The 21,305-nt window shown below is 51.0% G+C and overlaps 7 protein-coding genes across 7 annotated transcripts; 3 read left to right on the top strand and 4 right to left on the bottom strand.

The window, feature by feature from the left end:
- Positions 1-42: 42 nt before the first annotated feature.
- On the bottom strand, positions 43-2,096 carry IAR55_002221 (uncharacterized protein; the record flags this gene model as incomplete). Its single annotated transcript, XM_066945338.1, has 2 exons — positions 43-1,751; positions 1,889-2,096. 2 exons carry the CDS (start codon positions 2,094-2,096, stop codon positions 43-45), a joined length of 1,917 nt encoding a protein of 638 aa, XP_066804027.1.
- A 1,422-nt stretch (positions 2,097-3,518) lies between these two features.
- Positions 3,519-4,668, top strand: IAR55_002220 (uncharacterized protein; the record flags this gene model as incomplete). Its single annotated transcript, XM_066945337.1, has 3 exons — positions 3,519-3,743; positions 3,949-4,164; positions 4,321-4,668. 3 exons carry the CDS (start codon positions 3,519-3,521, stop codon positions 4,666-4,668), a joined length of 789 nt encoding a protein of 262 aa, XP_066804026.1.
- Positions 4,669-4,990: 322 nt separating this feature from the next.
- Positions 4,991-7,622, bottom strand: IAR55_002219 (uncharacterized protein; the record flags this gene model as incomplete). Its single annotated transcript, XM_066945336.1, has 12 exons — positions 4,991-5,161; positions 5,259-5,462; positions 5,586-5,616; positions 5,675-5,914; positions 5,995-6,319; positions 6,374-6,452; positions 6,511-6,550; positions 6,608-6,705; positions 6,772-6,888; positions 6,955-7,031; positions 7,143-7,252; positions 7,312-7,622. 12 exons carry the CDS (start codon positions 7,620-7,622, stop codon positions 4,991-4,993), a joined length of 1,803 nt encoding a protein of 600 aa, XP_066804025.1.
- A 764-nt stretch (positions 7,623-8,386) lies between these two features.
- On the top strand, positions 8,387-9,620 carry IAR55_002218 (uncharacterized protein; the record flags this gene model as incomplete). Its single annotated transcript, XM_066945335.1, has 6 exons — positions 8,387-8,450; positions 8,532-8,586; positions 8,648-8,742; positions 8,965-9,131; positions 9,260-9,415; positions 9,483-9,620. The coding sequence occupies 6 exons, from the start codon at positions 8,387-8,389 to the stop codon at positions 9,618-9,620; spliced, it is 675 nt and encodes a 224-aa protein (XP_066804024.1).
- Positions 9,621-10,194: 574 nt separating this feature from the next.
- Positions 10,195-13,596, bottom strand: IAR55_002217 (uncharacterized protein; the record flags this gene model as incomplete). Its single annotated transcript, XM_066945334.1, has 5 exons — positions 10,195-10,582; positions 10,658-11,461; positions 11,513-12,393; positions 12,459-13,025; positions 13,171-13,596. The coding sequence occupies 5 exons, from the start codon at positions 13,594-13,596 to the stop codon at positions 10,195-10,197; spliced, it is 3,066 nt and encodes a 1,021-aa protein (XP_066804023.1).
- A 1,685-nt stretch (positions 13,597-15,281) lies between these two features.
- IAR55_002216 (uncharacterized protein) lies at positions 15,282-16,906 on the bottom strand (the record flags this gene model as incomplete). The annotated part of the gene is made up of 6 exons (XM_066945333.1): positions 15,282-15,353; positions 15,407-15,614; positions 15,671-16,215; positions 16,272-16,402; positions 16,452-16,759; positions 16,839-16,906. The coding sequence occupies 6 exons, from the start codon at positions 16,904-16,906 to the stop codon at positions 15,282-15,284; spliced, it is 1,332 nt and encodes a 443-aa protein (XP_066804022.1).
- A 1,011-nt stretch (positions 16,907-17,917) lies between these two features.
- Positions 17,918-21,168, top strand: IAR55_002215 (translation initiation factor IF-2; the record flags this gene model as incomplete). Its single annotated transcript, XM_066945332.1, has 7 exons — positions 17,918-18,257; positions 18,323-19,184; positions 19,239-19,283; positions 19,340-19,352; positions 19,409-19,986; positions 20,047-20,633; positions 20,702-21,168. 7 exons carry the CDS (start codon positions 17,918-17,920, stop codon positions 21,166-21,168), a joined length of 2,892 nt encoding a protein of 963 aa, XP_066804021.1.
- Between the last annotated feature and the right edge of the window lie 137 nt (positions 21,169-21,305).

Raw genomic sequence — 21,305 nt, 5'->3', positions numbered from 1 at the left:
AACACGTATCTTATCACACGACCATCACCGCAGTTACCCCCCTCACGTCCACACATCGATCCCCGCCGCCTTGCTACTCAACAACCTATCTCTATCTCTGCCGAGACTTACCAGCCGGTCCATCTTACCTGCTGATCCATCTCCCAGCTTACTCCTCCCAATCATCATCCCTACCCCTCCAACACCACAAGAAGTGAGCGTGCGACTCCTGCTCCTTCCTCCTTGACAAATCAGGTCATCGCCCTTGACCTTCTCGCACATCGTTCCCGATCTGGATCGAGTTCGTACTGAGGATGATGCGAAAGACTGACGAGAGAGAATCACTTTTATAGGTGTCGAAGCGGGAATGGTGGGAGAATCAATCGGAGTGGTTGGTCTGTCGTCCAAGCGAGCAATATTTTGGGTGCTTGGCATCGATACAGGTGCAAATCCTCCATTCATCAATCTCACGTTTGATCTGATGGCCTCAAGCACGTGCAGGAATAGGGGGAGGGAGAACAACCATCCGCCATGCCCTATATTCTCCAATATCTGGCATCTGACTCCGTTCTTGATACAATGAGTGGCTATCTTCTCGATGGGCAGGAGATGATCGTTGCGACTGAGAAGGACTGTGGTACTTCCGACTCGGTCCAGCTTCTGATCTGAGGACAGATCACCTGTGGGCCAATCTGTTTGGGCAAAGGGCAATCTTGGTCGGAATGAGGAAGAATTTCGTATCAATGAAAAGTGATTGTCGAACGGACTGAATTCTCTCGCAAGATATCTTGCCACTCCCACCTCTTCCGTGAAGTACTTTACCAGTCTCGCCATCCCTCCCTCAGATTTCGAGATATTGATAGTCCTCGCCAAATGAGGATGACAGATCAAGATTGATACGGGATCTAAGAGGATTGTCCTAAACCTTTTCCCCCTGTCCTTCCCACTAACTATGACTGAAGATGTCGGGTATGCCGAATTGTCGTTGAGAGCAGCTGCCAATCCTGATCCGAGCGAATGAGCCACTACCAGACCCCTTTCTCCTCTCTCGGAGCCGGACGACTTATCAGAGAAACCATATCTTTCGAGTAGAGCTTCGATTCCCCTCACGAGGTCTGGCGTGGAAGGTGCTGGTGTAGCGAAGAGTGATAGGGAGAGGTGAGGTTGATAGATGACGAAGAGGGGCTGATCGAGAGTGAGAAGGGAGATGATGAGGTGGATGAGGAGTGACGGACCAGCCAGACCCGGTATGAATATGATTGGCTTCTTTTTCGGTTTGCTGCAGTCGTCCAATCCCATCTTGACCGAGCGATTGTCTTCGACTGTATTGTGATCATCAACGGACGTCTGATGTCCGACAGGGAAGATCTTGTCGAATGCCCAGCAAAGCAGACCACCACCATCCGCCCTCATCCCTGGATGATACCATGCTCCTACGGTGCCTTTGGTATCCACAACTGCTTCCCTTCCTCCAGTGACGGCCTTCATTGAGCCCTCTTCCCCCGGTGTCGTTTTCGCCCAGCCAAAACCCAGTACCCATAAGCCCCACGACAAAACACCTTCACCTACGCCCATGGCCAGATATACCCCTAGAGGTGTGTATCGCATTTTGACTCCTCCCATGCTTGGGCAGAGTGGGCGGACCGAAGGGTTGCAACCCGATTCGAAACGATGATTTCGACGATGTTCGAGGGCGGTGATGAGGCTCAGTAGTGAGTGGTGTGCAAGTGGTTGTGAGAGCACAGTTGCTAGTGGAAGGTTGAAGAAAGTTCCTGAAAAGTGGGAGTATTAAGATCAACGATACAACACCATTGTCCTCTTGAGACGCCCCATGACAAGCCAGTCATTATTGATCCACCAGCTGGACCGGTCATCTGAGGATGACAGTTACTGTAACCACACAACTCACCAGCAAGGAATTCTTCCACATTGCCTCTCTTGACCTGATACATCTCCACCTTCCGTCCTACCTCCCCATTCACCAGGCCCAGATATTGCAACCCTCTTCTCAATCCTGCCATACCTCTTGCCTCAGCCACCGGTAGGGTGTAAAACCACCCTTCTAACCATTTGTCCAGGGTGGCCTTACCGCCACCCTCACAGTCGATCGCATGCATCGCATCGCTCCATAATCTCTTGCGTTGCTCGTCGCTTATCGCCTTTGAAGGAGGGACGACTCTACGCCGGACGACGAAGAGGTGATACGAGAAGAATAGCGTTTCGGTGAAAGCGTAGATTGTACCGCTTGAATGGACGGCTGGGAGACAAGTACTGGGGAGGAGTGAAGATGCGCAAAGACTGGTGAGAGTGAACAAGGTGTGTAGCAGGCATAAAGGCGTGAGAAGTCTGAGTGAGGTCAGGAGGATAACGATGACAATCTCGCTAGGAGGTAGTAAGCGGTCGAACATGATGCGTAACGATTGCGAATACTTGAACCTTGAATGTTGCCTTTCAGGATTATACGCGGAATGTTGTCAAAGTCAGTATGGCCAACCGGTGGCCAGAGGAGTACAGCCAATGCAGAATATCCTCAAGCTTTATTGAGGAAACAGACCCGAAGATGGGTCAATAGCTAGCACTGATACCTGGTCCTTTCAGATTAAGACATAGCTTTCAGAATGAGACTGTGATCAGCCATTCGAGACAGACGATGGGGGCATGACCACCCGGAAATCAGAGCTCATCTTGATTCTGACCGTGACCACGGATCGTTCTTCTGAACACTTGTATCAGCTGAGCGAATGGCTCTTCGTTCGGTCGAGTAACACTGAAGACAGTTGGCGAAGATGAGAAGACTGCAGCTGAGTGTCGTACTTCGTGTCAATCGACGATAGTACTTCTCTGATTTCTGTGATGTTTCGTACGCCTCGTCTCGCGGCATGTAACTTTACAAGTGGAATCTCATGTGTCTTTCGAGAAGCAAGGAGTGAAGTGTGGTCGCGACCCCTCTACCGCCTGTAAGATAAGTCCACGTCATCAAGGGAAAACCCCGCTCTGCTCCGATGCACAGGGGATGGAATCCTTCGCCACCCGTCATCAGTGAGAATGCAATTCCAATTCCGAATCAGATTGAAAACCAAGGGACCAAAAGGGGAAACGATCTTCGGGCTGAGCACGTTTGGAAGCGGTGGAGAAATGATCAGATCAGATCAGAAAATAGAATAATAGGCTTCGGACTCACTCTCATCGAATCTCAAATCAGACATCGACTTCTGGCAGATCCCATCAAACCACATCTTGGTACCAAGGTGCTTGTGTCATGATCGCGCTCTGAGAGAAAGTCGATCGAGTCGAACCTCATCGTCACCAACAGCCAAGATATCGGCCACAGAGCCTAAGACATCCGACACCACCCACCGACCTGGCGACGACGATTTCATCTTTTCCTTCTTGTCTGGGCACGAAGAAACAGTATCACATCCACCTTGCGATAACATAAGTTATACAGAGTATTTCGATCAGCTTGACGCTCATCGAGGAGGATTGAGAGTCCGACCTTAATCACCGCAACTCAACCGAGGAGATCATCATCTTCCAAAATGTCATCCACCATCACCAACACCCCTTCCAGCTCCACCGGATCCCGCACCGTCTCTCCAACTTCTTACCCTACCTATTCCCCTCCTCCAAACAACGGCAACTCGCCCTCATCGTTCTACAAGAACCTGTTCTATATCCTTATCGGATTACTCTGTGCGTTCGCGATCGTCAGCTTCTTGTCGCTCTTGAGAGCCAGACGGCGTAGACACGCTATTGTCCGTGAGGTGAGTGTTGATTGTCAATCAATTGAATCTTAGAATCTCTTTTTCTGTCTATTCTTCTTCTTCCATATCATTTACAATTTCCATTCAGTCACTTGTGAATACTGTCATCCGGCTCGTTTCCTCCGTGCCCCAACTTTCGCGCTGTTCATCCACCGTTATGCGTGCACATCGTTTCAACGTTGACTCACTCCGTATCCTTCTACAGGCCGAGAGACTCGGCGTCATCGTACCCGGTGTACCGGGCTATGTCCCAATGCGAGAACGACAAAGCTTGTTGTGGACCAGATCGGACGGGTCCAGTAATCCCGACTGGTGGGAGATCAATCGTCTGAATCGGTTCAGTGATGAGAAGAATGAGGGTGGTGGTGGTGCGGGACACGATGTAGGTGAGGAAGGATCGGATCTGTTAGATGGTCACTTTGTGAGTTGTATCTGTCTTTCAGGAAACGATGTCTAGCGAAGTCTCGTCGGAGCGTCCTGTTTCTGCCATAATGAACCAAAGCAGTCAGATTAATTCCTGCTCGTCCTCGTCAAATCTCGGGAGTCGAACTGACTCTGAGCTATATTGCGTTGGCAGCAACCGCTCGCGATCGTCCCTCCACCACCACCTGCCGAACCCACCGAACCGATCCCCATCTCCGCTCTGCCCTATTTCCCCAATCATCTAGCCTACAGACCCCAAGCGCTCGTCCCTCCTCCCGCCCGATTCGAGGACGTCTTAGACCCTACTTTGATAGATCAGCTGCGAGGCGACAAAGTCGAGGTCATCACAATTGTGAGGATGCCTGCGCCTCCTCCTATATCGAGGCGGAGGGAGAGGTCGGCTGGTGAGGCGGAAGATGACGGTCAGGAAATTATGAATGAGTGGGGAGGCGTGGAGTTGGGTATAGCGGAGATGGAAGTCGTAGGTAGAAGAGGGGGATAGCGTCCTTTTCAGTGTTACTGTTTTAGTTTTCTTCGAGTATCAACAGTGAGGGATCCTCCTGTTCTCTCAGGGGTTGGAGTCAGGTCTCGATTCAGCTATCTTTCGGTTTCGTTGTACGGCAATGCAAGGTGTTCGGATGTGGAGATCGAGCCGCGCTTGGGCTCCATAGGACGGGGAAGTTCAGCAAAATCATGCTGGATTCATGCTCATACTGTATACTATACAGTTTTACAACCAGAAATACCATACGAATATCTCACTCCGCCCTTCTGCCACTCGATGAAAAGTCTGACACAGCGTCTAGCCGATCTTCCACCCTACCTTACATCCTGAACACCCCCCAATCACCCGCATCTCCATCGGCGCCAATCTCTCCTCTCATACCCCTACCTTCTCCACCTGAAACTTGCCTACTGGCCCTCTCTTCATGGGCCAGTTCGAGTCCCAAACCCAAGACATCTCTCGTATCGCTCGGCGCGATGATTCCGTCGTCCTAACATTCATACATGGATATGAGTGCGGTCTTCTCACCACCTCATAGACTCGACCTGTGTTTCGCCACTGTCTTCAAAAGATCAGTCGGAACTCACCCAGACTCTAGCGGTGGAATACACCGCACTACTCTGCTTCTCTATCTCCTCTCTCAATATCTGCCTCTTAGCCTCTGCTTCGCCTCGGATAGTCGCCGAAACGTTCTTTTTCCCTGAGACGGTGTGCATGACTGTTGACAACTGATCGGGTCCCATGACGCATATTTTGGCATTCGGCCACATCCACAGGAATCTTGGCGAATACTGAAATTGTAAATACATCAGCATCGTTCAATAGCATCACATTCCAGCTAAATTAGCGGTTGCACTGAAACACAAAACAACCTGGCTCTGTCCTTCTACAACGAGTGCCATACAACTACTTACCGCTCTACCACACATCCCGTAATTTCCGGCACTGTCGAAAGCAATCGTGAGCTAACGTGCAGCCTTCTTGCCAACCAAATCAGACTCACCCATAACTTCCTCCTACCACCACCGTATACTTCTCCACTTTCGCTCTGGCAACCGCTCTCACCATCTTCGCTCCATCTTTCGCAATCCCGCCTTTCTCTGCTTTCTCGCCGACCATATACCCGCTCACATTGACCAAAAAGAGGAGGGGAATACCACGCTGGGAGCAGAGTTCAATGAAATGCGTCGCTTTTAGTGCTGAATGCGACAATAATACACCAGCATTGACAATGATACCAACGCTACCCCACTTCAAGTCAGCGTTTTTCCAGGTTCGTGGGCATCTGACTGTTGGTCAAGATAGCGTATGAAGCGTACTTACGTGTAGCCATGTATCTCGGCGAAACCAGTGATGATTGTCTTTCCGAACTCCTTCTTGAATTCTCTAAATTCACTGCCATCCACCATCCTCGCTATAATCTCACGCGGATCGTACGCCTGTCTCGGGTCAGAAGGTACGATCGCGTCCATATCTGATGCAGCGTACAAAGGCGGTCGAACGTCCTTGGGTCGTGTCGTCTGTAAGGACGTTGAGGTGGCGGGTCCCAAATCACGAATGGCTTCTCGGGCTAGTCGAAGGGCATGAGAGTCCGAGGTCGCCAAATAATCTGCTACACCGGAGATGGACGTGTGCATCTCCCCACCGCCTGAAGGAAACGATGTCAGCCACCTGGCAAAGCGGAAAGGGAAAAATATCTCACCCAGCGTCTCCTCGTCCACTACTTCACCAGTGGCTGCCTTGACTAACGGCGGTCCAGCAAGGAATATACGGCCTTGATTCTGACCGTAATCGTTCAGCTAGCCATGTTGGCTTTCTGGTAGCTGAACCTCAACTCACTCTGACAATAATGACCACATCTGACATGGCCGGCATGTATCTGACTCGAGAGTCAGTTTGCTTCTTCCTGGGAGATATCGACTAGATGTTAACCTACGCTCCGCCCGCCACGCTGATACCGTGTACCACACTGATTTGAGGTATTCCCAAACCTGACATCCTAGCCATGTTATAGAAGATTCGACCGAAGTGATCCTGCGAATCATCAGTGTTCCACCATACATCTAAAAACGTGACCTTTCAGGCGGAAAGATCACGTACATGATCTGGGAATACTTCAGCTTGATACGGTAATGCTGCTCCGCCCGACTCCACGAGGTAGATGCACGGTAACCGATTTTCAAGAGCTATTTGCTGGGCACGCAGGTGTTTTTTGACCTAGAAAAAAGGTTTGGGCAATATCAGCTGTCATGGTCGTACTTGGAGTCTGCCATATCAGCTCACTGTAAGCGGATAGTAAGCTCCACCCTTGACCGTAGGATCATTGGCTACGATCATGCATTTCCGACCGGCAATCATTCCTGTAGGGAAAAGAAAGACAAACAGACATTGATCAGCACATATATCGGTTGTCTGATGCCTTTTCTTTTTTTCCTTCATCACGAGTACTACAGTGCCGAACGACTGCTCACCTATACCTGTCACTAGACCGGCTCCAGGTAAAGGATCAGGATACACCTCATGCCCTGCCAGAGGCGACAGCTCTATAAATGGACTTGCAGGATCGAGAAGTGCCGAGACTCTGATCGACCATCAATACGATATCCACTTTCATAGAGAGAGCGTGTTGACACCACCCACCTTTCCCTCACACCCAGCTTCTCATTACCTCTCGCTTTCCACCTCTCCAACACCTTCTTCCCACCTCCTTCTCTGGCGTGTGATCGTAATGTTTCCATCTCGCCCAGCATCCCTGCCATGAGTGCTCTATTGGTCTTTGCATCTTCTGAGCTGGCGTTGAAGGTGGTGGGTAGGGGTCGAGGGGCTACGAGGGGTGGGAGTGGTTGTGGGATGAGGGTCCGTTTTTGGGGTCTGCGTTGACGAATCGAGTTGAGCAACGTGGGTGCGAGGTTGACTGCAGAGCCAGGTCGGTGCAGTGTTAAGATTAGCATTGTCGTGGTATAGATCGTCGGACTTGAGATGCGACTGGCCAGCGTGTCTTGAGCGATGCTTGATCAAAGTGCAGCCATGTTGTGTGGTCCTGTTGGTCGGGATCAGTTGTGGATGTTGAGAGGTCACGTTCGGTCGTGGCATCAAGTGGACCATTCGGCAACTCTGAGAGCCGGTGTCGTACAAATTACCAGATGAGGAAATGTCATATCAGCCGAAAGGACGTGATTGTCTTTTCCCTCCAATACAGACGTCCCCATGCAATCAACGATTATCCCAATCAATCAATCAAATAATCCATCCTATCCCAATCCCAATCACATTCTCCCTGAACATGTCCACATCCCACATAGGTAACCTCTGGACCCAAAGGATCCTCTTCCTTTGTGTGTCTGGACGCCTCCCACTTCGGAATTGTGCTCGGTACCGCTTCTCACCGTTTCTTGCAGCGCAGTCAAATCGGACCAGAGCGGAGGTCCCATTCGGACCACCAAGCATTGGAGCACTCGTCGTTCCTCTTTTGCCTTGTGAGTCAGCCCACGATCCTGACTACACGTTGGTCGATCTTCGATATCATCGCATAGCAAGCTCAATCATATTCACCAATCTTGCTTAAAAGGGACAACCAGACAGCACGAACCGTTATTCGAGAGCAGGGATAGGATGAAATCAGCCTTCTAGTCCGATCCTTCCCCCTAGTATTCCATTGGATCTTTCTATGACTTTCTTCCCTCTGGTCTTGCACCCAACTTGCTAGACTCCGCCCATGTCCCAATCTCGCAAGGGTGCATTCCCACGAGAACAGAAGTTAGCCGTAGTAGGCGGGGGCGGTGAGTCCATCTTCTCCGATGTGCGACTCTATCGATGTCCCTCTTGCTCGTCAGATTGTGCTGATTGCTTCCTGTTGATAGGTGTGGGCAAGAGCGCTCTCACGATCCGATTCGTCACATCCCAATTCTCAGAACAGTAAGTGAAGATCTGAGTATCTGGACCCACGTCAAGCTGAATCGTAACGACGCCAATTCAGAGGATACAATCCTACGATAGAGGACTCGTATAGGAAGCAGTTTGTGGTGGATGATGAGGCGGTTACGTTGGAGATTCTGGACACGGCTGGGCAGGGTGAGTAAGGCGTTCGTTCCGATCATAAGCAGCTTCAGAAGACGGACGAGTGACGTATGCTCGATGTCCGCTCTGCCCTCATTTCCTCCTCATCCCACATGCGTCTGTGCTCTTATCTACCCCTTTTACCCTTCTCCTGTCCTGGGAATCTCTGATCCCACGCTTGATCTCACTCAATCGCGATTGTCCCTCTGACCATTCATCTACACATACCACTTACAGAGGAATACGCAGCAATGGCAGATCAATGGTACACTTTCGGTTCAGGATTTCTCCTCGTCTACTCGATCACAGATCGACCGACCTTTGAGTCCTTACCGAACTTTCATCGTGAGATTCTGCGTGTGAAGGATCGGGAGTATGTGCCTTGTGTGGTCGTGTCGAACAAGGTGGGTGGAATCTATGCTGTCGATGTCAGGCTCCAAGTGGGACTTCACTGTCTGTCGAGGAGCCGGGGTTCTTTCGACGGAGGAGAATGCTGGTGAGGTTGATGATGCCCATCACTCCCCAATCATAGTGCGATCTGGCAAAGTTACGAGCAATCGGCCGATTAGAAGGACGAGAAATGGCCCGGTCTCTATCCGCTCCATTCATCGAATGTTCAGCAGCAGACGGCGTAAATGTGGACGTTGCCTTTCGGGAATTAGTAAAATTAGTGAGAAAAGACCAAAAGGTGGGTCGGATCGGGTCTCGATGAGGTATTGTGCTCAAAGCTGATCTTGGGCCGTCTATCGCCTTAGAGACAATCCATCGCAGCTCAAAGACTTTTGTCTGGACCATTCCAGGCTCCGCCCCATGCTTTTGTTCAGGAGAAAGAGAAGCGTAGGGGCGGTCGACAACATCAAGATACCCCATCACGTTGTTGTGTGGTCATGTAGTTCCATCTCGGTCCTTCTCGCTGCGTTTTAGCGCATCTCATCATGTCGTACACCAGTGCTCTGTCTTGTCTCTATCTCTTTTTCCGTACTCGCTATCTCTTCGCAGTGATGTTCATAAACATCTTGCCGACCCGAATTTACATCACCCCCAATAGAGGTAATGACATCATAGCACTTGACTCTACTTTATTTGATCTTGATCCGTTGTGCACCATTGCGGGGGACCAGCTTGAGCTGGCTTGTACTAGAACGTATACCTGACTGCTTCCGCCCTATCTCAAACTTGACAGGTCTTTTGGTATACATATGTGCGACCGCTATCATATGGCTATTGGAAGAGGAAACACGATTTGACCAATGAAGAGAAAGTTCAGTACAAACCCGTCCAACTCGGTGAAAGCGGGACCAGACGATAATGAGATTTCAGAACAAGCCCACAAGCTTCCGACCATGACCCATGACTCCACGGTCAAGATCGCTTCCCACTCTTGGCCGATCTTCTTCCTTCTCGAAGGAGAACACACATTTCCCGTTCTCCTCGGCGGACACCTTGTCTTTGTACCGGTTGATCGCCTTACATACCCCCTACAATCCTCTCCCAAGCACCTTGCCATTCCGCCTCTCTCAACATGACATCCATATTTACTCCATTCCTTCTCAGACCGTCCAACCACGTTGTCACTTTATGCAGATAAGGGTTCATCGCCGTCCTCTTTTGGGGTGAGGCAGAACCTCTTGACTCGACAGGAACAGAGGTGACACTATCGCCACTGTTCCTTCGTTGGGTCGGAACACTTCCTGCCGTTTCTGTCGACGAGTGCGGAGCCAACACTTCTTCTACTACGGGGTGAGCAGAAAGGGGAGCCGGGGTAGAAACAGCTCCACCGGATCCGTTCAGTGGGACCGATGTGAAGGGAAGCGCGACGTCAATGATCGGTTTGATATCAACATCTTGACTGAGTCTGAAGAGGACAGTTCGAATTCGAAAAGCGTGGTCAGAAAATTGCTCTCAAGCCATTGTCCTAGATCTTACTCACATCGGTATAGGCATCTCAACTTTCAAGATGATCTCCCTCAATACACCCACCGCTTTCCTTGCGAATCCTGCACCTTCGTTCGGTCCGACAGTATCGAGCAGCTCAAGAGCTTCCGATATTCCCGCTCTCATACCCATATACTCTGGTGTGAGAGGCTCCGCCGCCTGTCTCTGTTCTACAATGGCCGCAGTTTTTATCGCTTTGCCCACGTACATGATGAAAGCGAGAGTCGCCGCGTTCTCGAACACTGTGACAGGATTGAATAGCCTGAAAGCTACTTTCGCATCCAACATCTTGGCTGATCGCTGAACTCTCAACGAGGAAAGGCACATTTGCATGATGACTTGTCGTATCCCAGGTGGAGACGTGGGCATAAGATACGTGAGAAGATGAGTGCGATGCACTCCGGCTCGATATGCCAATAGAGTAGAGTGCAGTCGGACTCTGTGTGCTGCGAGGTACAGATGGGTGGTATCGAATCGAGTCTCGGTTAGTGGGAACAGCCGGAAATAGGGCGGTAGAGCATCCTGAAAGGCGTCCAGAGAAGCGTCAAATCGAAGGACAAGATCGTGCGGGGTATTGGCCGCAGAGATGGTAGCGAAAGAATCGAGGATCGGCGTGATTCGCCGAGCGAGGTGAGTATGGATAAAGAGCGCAGTACAAGATGTCGGAGCAACTTCCGTAGCATGAGGAGGTAGGTCTCGAGTCTCGGGTCGGAGCATGTACAGATCCGCTTCTGCCATTGGAGAGGGCAGATGAATGCCTTGGTGCGCATCCATGATTGTATAAGGAAAGGACGTGTCGCTGTGAAGCGTCAGAGAGGTCCGATCTGAGCTAGACAGAGTCGGAACTCACAAAGAATGCTGTCTGTCCGCCACGTACAAGGACCACATGACTCTCCTCCTCAATTCTCTCTCCCCTTGCGTCAACCCTTCCCATTCCTTGCCCATCCCGAGAGCCTGGGCGACTTTGACGGCTTGAGCCAGCCATGTTCCGGCAACAATCGTCTTATCCCGTCGGTGTCCCAGCATGCTAAAGCGGTAGAGGATGAGCTTGAACATGACCAACATCACACTTGGTGGATCGGCTTGCTCTGCTACCTGCGAGCATAGAAGAGCAAGGTCAAGGTACCGTTGGTCCAAAGGAGTGGTATCGGCATTGGATGCAGGCTGGCAGGTGACGATGCGAGATAGCGATCGAGGGAACTGATTGGTGACGTTGCCAAAACCTTGTGAAGCCAAGAGCAGCTTGCTCGTCTCTTCGGGCAGTATGCGCAAAGCCACGGCCAGGAGAAGGAAAGCGCTGGCCAGTGTTGTCGCATCTCCGGCTTGAAGTCTGGTATTTTTCCGCTCTAGTAGCCCTTTGAAGTCTTCCATGTATTGAGGCTGGAGGAGTGAGATCCCCTCGGTAAGTAATGGGTCAGAGAAAAAGGTATTGAAGAGGATGGTCTGCATATCTCGGGAGGGGAGGGAGTGGGCCAGATTTTGCAACGGCGAAGAGTAGGGATCAAAGCGGAGGGGAGCATTCGGTTGAGTCGTGAAGGTCAAGGCGCTGGTTTTCGTCACGGAAGTCGGTGTGAACGACTGGTTGGGAAGGGACGACCGGCCGCCCCCAGGTCGCTGTGGAACGGGTCTCGATGGAGGGCGACGCGATATTTGGGACGTTGTGGTTGTGAGGGACGACTGTTGTAGGGGTTTCTTCTTCTTCGACGGCGCCGCGGAAGCCAGCTCAAGTAGCTAACCAGCAAAAGGTGTCGTTTTAGTCAATCTCGTGATGAAGGTTGAAGATCACAAAGGCTCACCTCGCCAGACAGATCGTCGTCGATCGAAATGTCCCTCTTCTTACTTCCTTGACTTCCTACACTTGTCGACTGGTCTGCTTCGTCCTCTTCCAGTTCATCTATCTCCTCCTGTTTATCTCCCACCAACGCTTCCAGCTCGAGATCGACATCTGCCTTTGCTTTCCCCTTATCGCCTTTACCACGTGAACTGCCCTCACCTTCATCCTCACTATCCGAATCGAATCCAGCCACTATCCTATCTCTCCTCTCGCTGCTTCTCTTCTTTCCATTGCCACTTCCCACGATCTCGCCGGAATCTTTCTTAGATGGGGTGGCAGTGTCTACCTTCCATTCCGGATGGTTACCATGCCCATATCCTACCTTGAGAGCCGGTGTTGATCCTCCCGGGACTGGCACTGTATATTTTATAGAGGGATCGGAGGCGTTCACAATGGTCACGCTCATAGCACGCTGATGTATGGAACCAGAAGCGCTCTTGTGCAGGCTACTGGGTTCTGCTTCTTCGGCATAACGACAGATTTGACCTTTGCGAGTGCACGAGAAGCAAGACGGCCGTTGTTGATCGCACTGCGAGGTATCGTCAGACCATTAGCATGGGACGCATGGATAGAGTAGATTCCAGCGATAATCCGACCACGTTGGTTGACCTGTGCTGTTTGTTCCAGGCTTGTCCGATTCGAGGTGGACGAGATGAAACGTGAACCTCACTCACCTTGATTTTCCGATGATGACAAAGTTCACAACTGCTTTTCCTGCTTTTCCCAGTGCTTCCTCCACCACTAGCACTGGCACCGGCACCTGTACCGCCTCTAGGACTGGCAGCATGGACGGATCCAGATTGTGAGTTGGATATAGACATAGGGGGAGCAGGTATCACTGTGGGTCGAATCGATTCTGTCACAGAGCCGATAGTCGGACCCGTTGATCGACCATCAACGTCGTCATCATCTTGAAGCTCATCCTCCTCCTCGTCATCGCCTTGTGGGTGACCACGTTCGGATGGTGCTGCAGATCTAGGAGCGGATAAGGATGGATTCGAAGATGGTCTGAGGATGATGCGGGGATGAGCGAGGAAGGCTTGTCGCGGGATGGGTGAAGCAGGCGGATAGGGTGTGTTTGTTGACGTTGTGGAGGTCATGGCGTTGTGGAGAAGGAAAGGAGCTTTGTCGAGCAAGAAGTGACGCGGTACGGGTTCTTGTATCTTGCTGAACCGATGATGGCGACAATTGTTATGGAGAAGGCGTAGGGCTTGACTGCTGGAGTATAAGGTCGTGCAGGTCTTAATTGCGTTTGGCAAAAGTCTCAAATTCCGCCCGCGCCGCAAACTCAATGATCCAGAAGTTGCAAACAGGCGGGTTGTCGCTAGATAAACCCTACCGGTCCTGTGAATGCACGTGTCAATTGTCCTGTCACAACGACAGATGGCGTGTTGTGTGTCGATCGTGTCGGGGTGAGAAATGCCTCGTTGTATTGTGTGAGCAGTGTTGGATGAATGCTGATTCGGTAAGTGGACAACCTCCACTTTTTCCTCCCACTTTTACTCCCGTTGCCGAAATCTCTATACGGGGCGTGGGCGGCGGGTTGATGGTCGTGGTCAATAGTAAGTTGCTTTGAAGGGAAAGTTGGAGTGCAAAGAGTAGTAAGAACACATAAAAGCACGATGACCATGCACACGAAAAATCCACACTAAATGACACGCATTCATCATCCTCGGCGTTGGAGGACTAACCACCGATGAATGGGCTTCCCGTCCGAAAATCCGTCACTCGTGATGAAGCAAGTAGTTACCCTTTTACAAAACAGAGCTTTTCTCTCCGCACTTCGCGGCCGTCCATCCAAGACCGAGCCCCCAAGCTCAAAGCCGACACAAGCCCCGCGGTCTTATGGGAAAAGTGCGCAGTCGACCAACTCGTTCCTTCATGACATGTTCGCTTGTACATAAGATGTGCGCGATCGTACGTGTGCAACAAGTAGTAGTAGTAGTAGTAGTAGTAATTTGGTGGGACGACGGACCAAGCACCAGGCAAAGAAAGACCCGACTCGCCACTCGCGTGTAGAGATAGATCTATTTAGAAGGGTGAAATTGACTCCGAATCGCCGGAGTCGGACGGTCGTGAAAAGACATGTTGTGCACTAGAATGCACGCCGAGGAAATGACACCCGGGTATCTCCCAGACTTTACGCTTGCGCTTCTTGGCATCGCTTCGGACCTCGCAGTACGCAATGGCTTGCCATCCAAGCGAATGCCCCAGCTGCAAGTCAGTGCACTCACTACGCATATACGTCACTCATACACAGCTTATGCATTGGATTTTATCAGCTGGAGATCGTGCGAAAGAATATGGGGTCAATCCCCAGATCTCCATATTGATTGGATCACCGGATGAGACGGCGTGGACCTGGGAACGGAACAGCCAAGAATAGGCTAGACGCCAGGAATCAGGAGTATCTCCTACAAGACCACCACCGCGGTATCGTTCATTCAGGGAGTAAGTAGTCAGAGGGATTATAATACGTAGTCCAGTAAGTTACAGTAACAACGTAGGTCGATCAACCCGGGGGAAATACTGGTCGCTTTGCCTCGTTCATTAACTGCAGTGCGCCGTTGGGTTGGCAATGTTCTACTCCCATTACACCTTTCTTAGGAGTGTTCCCTATACACGGCGAAGAATCATATGATACATGCTGAACTTGTTGAATCTGATTTCGACTAGATATGTATGCCACGCTCCAGTACAGCCTTTGGTAGGTCTATGATTCGACCAGTGCTTCACTTCCTCTCAGACTATGATGATTGATCCATCAATACTACAATGTTACCATTCACTTAGCCGAGCCGAAACCAACAGCATTTCTTCCCAGGTCGTAGACGGTGTAGTATTTTCGCAGGAAGACCTATGATGACCTCATTAGCACTTTGTAGTGGTCTAAAACACCGTTACACTCACGTCACCGACGATCCAGAGAGGGCCAATGGGAGCAGGGATATCCATGCCAGTGAACGAGGAGATACAAGTCCCACCGGCGTTCAAGACGTAGTCCTCACCCTTGAGAGCGTACTTCTTGCCACCGAATGTGAAGGAGAGCTTAGGCAGGGAGTCGAGGGTGTTACAGTCAACGGTGTATTGTCCGTTCCAAGTCTTGGTGGCACCGATCCTGGAACATTTGATCAGTTGTCAACGATTGGAGGCGCAGAATCACATCAGACTCACTCCTTGTTAAGCATCTCGGCTACATCGGAAGGCATGACGATGAGGGAAGTACCAGTGTCGATGGCGGCACCGGTATTCTCGAGCTCGAGTTCCTCATCACCGAAAGTGATGCTCTCAAGCTCAACCTCCCAGTATCCCTTTCTCCTGACGGGAACGTAACTGAGCTTGCCAGTGTAGGCAGCCTCGTCAATACCACCGAAGATGGCCTCTCCACCGTCATCGTCGGAAGATCCGAGTCTGAAAGAGAAGACGGGCTCGTCAAGGAGACCTTGGGCGAGCATGTTGTAGAAGGGGGGAACGATGTGGTTGACAGAGATGGTGTCGTAACCGAGACCGAGGATACCGTCAAACTTGCCGAAGGCGAAAGCAAGTCCAGGCTCCTTGGTAGCTTCGGCGAAGTCCTGCTTCTTGATGGTAATGTCACCAATAGAAACGGTGTCCTGAGAAACGAAACCCTCGAGAGAGCCGGAACCGTATCGGATGGCGAACTCGGTACCGTTGGCCTTGTAGGATGATGAAGCGGAGCTGTCATACTTGGCGTGAAGCTATTCGGCACTGTATCAGCGTTTACCAGACAGCCGAAGGACGAGATGCCACTCACGAAGCACGCAATGCTGCTACAGCTGGTGCTGGGTACCCAAAGGTTGGAAGATCCGGTGTCAAGGACGACCTTGAAGCTCTGAGGGGGAGTACCGATCTCGATAGGAGCAAAGTATTGAGCATTCATGTAGTCTGGACTCGGAGTCAGCTAAGGAAGCATCCATATTGCGTCTGAACATACCAGACAAGGGAACGCCGTGGCCACCCTTCAGAGTTCTCTTCTCATTCCCATTGTGGTGGATCATCTGAGCCCAGTACTTCTCTCTGTCCTCATCGTTGAGCTCCGGTGGAGTCTGGTGTTCACCCTTGAGCTTTCTGCCAGATCCACCCATACCCATCATAGGCTTTTGGCCGTTCACGGACTCTTCGTGGGCGAGACCGAGGTGCTTGTGTCTAAGCCATTCGGCCTCTTGTTGAGGCGATGGTCGTAGATTCGATGCATCGGGTGAGAGAGATGAGGGAGTGAGAGCGACCTTCTCCAACTTCATCCTGAAAAAGGAGTGAAGAAAAGATCAGTCGCTTCTCGCGGAGTGGCAACGCTGACGCGGCCTGATGTTACCTGACTCACTTGTGAATTCCAGCATCGACAGATGCTGCGGCCGCGAGAGCGGCGACGAGTACTGCTGCAGTCTTCATCGTGTGCAGCTAAGTAGAAGGGATGGTGAGAGCAAATGGGGAAGAAGACAAAGAGAGGGGAACAAGAGGGAAAGGGAAAGGTCGAAATGAGATGATAGATTAGGATGACAGCAAGCACTGATAAAGGCTTGAGATGTCGCAGTGTGGTCGGCCTCGAGTATGGGGTAATCAACCATCTAAACGGGACACTCGACTCACTCCCCCCGCAACCGGCGATTTACAAACCAGAGTAGAATTCCCCGATTCAGTAGGAAATGACCACAATCACAGCGTGTGACGTCAAAAATTGCCACAATCATAGAATGGCTGAATTCGTGGCATCACCGTGAAGGTACCGCCCCATATTCGGTCTTTTTTGCTTTTCGCTTTTTGCTTCACTTCTGATCTTCTTCGGTCGTTTCAAGCTCTTTCGTCAGGCTTAGTTACATTGTTCGTACTGGTGTACGCAGTATCACTGGTATCCAGCGATATGATACCCTTGTAGCGGACAGCCATTGGGTAAGGCCAAAAGCAGGACTCATCACACCCGACCTCAACCTGGCAAGTTGAATCCTTCATAGGCAAAACGGCCCGCAGGGCTTCTTGAGTAATTTCGTCTCTGGTAGCTCAGTGGTTAGAGTTGTGTGCTTATGAGGTTTCTATTTTACGCGTCGGCGGCGATAGCCGTTTTCACACCGGTCGAGAGTTCAAACCTCTTCCAGAGAAATACTTTTTCCTCTTCGCGCGCATCCTTCACAGCACAGACAGAAGCATCTTGGTCCCTTCAAAACCATCGTTTGTCGGCGAAATGAACTGTCGGGATGTTGTATCGCATCGAACATGTGTTCTCGCAGCTCACTTCGACGTGATGCCATTCCTCCCTCAACGATCGATAAGCGGAGCATCGTTGTCACGTGATCATATTTATTCTTTGCACCTGTTTCCGAAATCTCTTGAAGTATCGTTCAACATTCTACACACATCAATGTCCAACATCTGTTGTAGTTACAGAAAAAAAGTAGAGTGCGCATCATGGCACTTTCACTAGCGCCTTGTCGATGCTGTAGAGGAGTCTTGCATCGATTGTCCGATCTATCACGAGCTCGACCGTTTTCCAGCTCATCATCGACTCTGCAAGAAGGCTTTAGACTACCCAGTCGCGATTGGTCTGCTCATCGATTTTCTTCGCCATTAGGCTCTGATACAAATGGTGGGAAAGCGGGGCTCGGAGCAAAACGCGGTGGCTCGAGAGACCGTGGGGACAACAAGGGTGATATTAGAGGAGATAAAAGGGGCGATAACAGAGGACAGAACAGAGGTGAAAACGGGGGGAATAGACGCCGACAGCAATTGTTCGGCGCAGAAGGGAGAGGTACGTCACATGGATGGACCTTTACTACCTGGATGTCGAGCCACTAATCCTTACAAATAATATAGACTCTATCGCTGGTCCAAGCAAAGAGTTCGGCGCACCGAACAACAGGCGTCGCGACACATTCTCCCAAGGTCTGGGCAAATGGGGTGTATCGTCTGAATCTTCCAAAGACAAAGCTCCAATCGCCAGTGGATTCGGTCTCAAATCTGCACGAGGCGAAAGTGCTAGGCGGGGAACTGCTTTTGGGGACATCTTGGATAAGACCCGTACAGGCAGACGGAAAGACGAGAAACCCAGGGGACCGTCGGCATTTGGAGATCTATTGAATGGCAGCTTTGATGGAGAAAAGCGGAATCGGACAACAGGTGGAAGGGATGACAGTTCCCAGAAAGGATTGACGGAAGATACTGGGGTTGCGGGTGGAGCACCGGTCACAGTGGAAGACAACTTTGGGGGTGATGGGGACTCTTTCGCTGAAAGAAGTCGACATGGCGCATCGAGAGATCGAAGAGGACGCAGCCGTGAAGCTTCAGGATCTTTACTATCCCGACTCCAAGCGGCCGAAGAGGACGATGCCTCTCTGCCTTCTCGACCCCATCACAAACGAGACCATCGTAGTAACAATAGCTCCGATCCCACCATGTCTGCTCAAACTCGAAAGCCAAAAACACATAAACCGAAACTTGTGGAAGTCCGAGCAGAAAAAGAGGTCTATATCCCGCGAACCATATCTACAGGAAATTTGGCCAAGATCTTCGGAGTCAAGCTATTCCCTCTGCAAGCAAAGATGATGAGGTTGGATATGAGTGACGATCAGAGGAGATCGGATTATCTTATGAGTGCGGAAGAAGCGTGCAATATCGCCATTGAGTATGGCTACAACCCAGTAGTGGACGACGAGGCGAGCTTTGATATCTATCCCGAGTACGTGTACTTGGCTTGAACGAGCGGCGATCGTGCTGAAATACATCCCTGTAGTCCTGATCCGGCTGATGGAGCTGATCAACATCTAAGACCGCCTGTGTGAGTTACAATTGGAGGGTAATCGTATCGCACAGCTGACAATTATGGTGATACAGAGTCACTATTATGGTAAGGACCAGCTGTATGACTCGCGCGTCCAGTCAGCGCTGATACTCTTCACTTAGGGCCATGTCGACCACGGTAAGACTACACTCCTGGATTCTCTTCGTCACACATCTGTTGCCGCCTCCGAAGCAGGTGGCATCACTCAACACATTGGTGCTTTCTCGGTCCCACTCTCTTCGCTTCTGCCAAACAGTCCTTCCAGCCAATCTACCATTACATTTCTCGATACCCCCGGCCACGCAGCTTTCACCGCCATGCGAGCTCGAGGTGCGTCGGTGACAGACATTGTGGTATTGGTCGTTGCGGCAGATGACGGTGTCATGCCTCAGACAAGAGAAGTCCTTGAGCTGGTGAAGAGCGAAGGAGACAAGGTCGGATTGGTAGTTGCAATCAACAAGTGCGATAAACCAGGAGTAGACGTGGACAAAGTCAAAAGTGCACTCGGAGCAGAGGGGATTCACTTGGAGGAGGATGGTGGGGACGTCCCAAGTGTGAGAGTGTCAGGTTTGACCAAGTTGGGGTTGGATGATCTGGTTGAGACCTTATCTACCCTTGCTGAGCTGCGAGATCTGCGGGCTAGGAAGGAGGGCAAAGCAGAAGGTTACGTGTTAGAGTCTAGAGTCGACAAAGGTCGAGGGTGCGTTGGCGATTGTGTATAGCTCGAATGGAAATGTCCGCTGATGACGAAGCGGATTAGTAACATCGCCACTGTTCTCGTGACGAAAGGTACTTTGCGCACCAGTGCGTCCATCGTAGCCGGTCAAACCTGGTGTCGGGTTCGGCAAATGCAAGACGACAAAGGCAAAGCGATTCGTGAAGCCCTACCCGGCACACCCGTCTCTATCACAGGATGGAAAGAACTTCCATCAGCAGGTGACGAGTTGCTGGAAGCTGTGTCAGGGGAAGACGAAGCGAAGAAGGCTGTGAATAACAGGAAGAGGGACGAGGAAAGGAAAAGGATGCTGGCAGATGTCGAACAAATCAATGCCAAGAGACGTGAAGAGAGAATGAGGGTCGAGGCGGAGGCCGCGGCACTGGAGGCCGCCGCTGACGGTGGTGTCACCGAACGAGAGACTTTGGAAGGTGGGGAAGTAAAGCCAAAGGAAGCAAAGGAGGAGTACAAGCCTCTGAGACTGGTGATCAAGGCAGATGTCAGTGGCACGGTCGAGGCGGTCGTCGGAGCTCTGGAGCATATCGGGAACAAAGACGCGGGAGTCAAAATTGTGCATACTGGTGTGGGAGAGGTGGTCGAGTCAGACATCACCCAAGCCGAGGCTTCTGAAGGTTCGTGTGTCGTCAGCTCGGGCGTCACACGAGAAACGAGCTGATCATACGGATTGGTCCCCACATAGCCACGATCATCGGTTTCAACGTGTCTGCTTCTCGCCAAATACAGACTCTCGCCAAATCAGCGCATGTCCCGTTACAACTGGAATCGGTCATCTATCGTCTGATCGATCAAGTTCGGACCCGAGTGGCGGCCTTACTCCCACCCAAGATCGAATATTCAGTCAAGGGGGAAGCGTCCGTGCTCCAACTCTTCTCAATCAACATCAAACGGAAACAAGCGATCACCATCGCCGGTTGCAGAGTAGGTAACGGGGTGATCAACAGGACCGAAGGCGTCAGAGTCCTGAGAGGGGAAGGGAGAGAGGTGGTTTATGAAGGGAAGATTGAGACGTTGAAACATCTGAAGAAGGAGGTGCAAGAAGTGAGAAAGGGGATGGAATGTGGGATTGCCCTGGAAGGGTTCGCGGATATAAGGGAAGGGGATGAGATTGTCACTTTCACCAAGATTGAGGTGCCCAGAGAGCTCTAGAATATTACAGCATCATGCATATCACTTCGCATCTCATCTAAAATCACACACGTATGACGGTGGATGAAGGACCATGCGGACAGTGAAGACAGTCATACAAGCCAGACAAAACACGATCGACAATGTTGAAGGACAAA

The sequence above is a fragment of the Kwoniella newhampshirensis genome, chromosome 4, assembly GCF_039105145.1.
Source record: "Kwoniella newhampshirensis strain CBS 13917 chromosome 4, whole genome shotgun sequence".
Taxonomy (NCBI): domain Eukaryota; kingdom Fungi; phylum Basidiomycota; class Tremellomycetes; order Tremellales; family Cryptococcaceae; genus Kwoniella; species Kwoniella newhampshirensis.
This window is presented reverse-complemented; position numbering and strand designations above follow the sequence as displayed.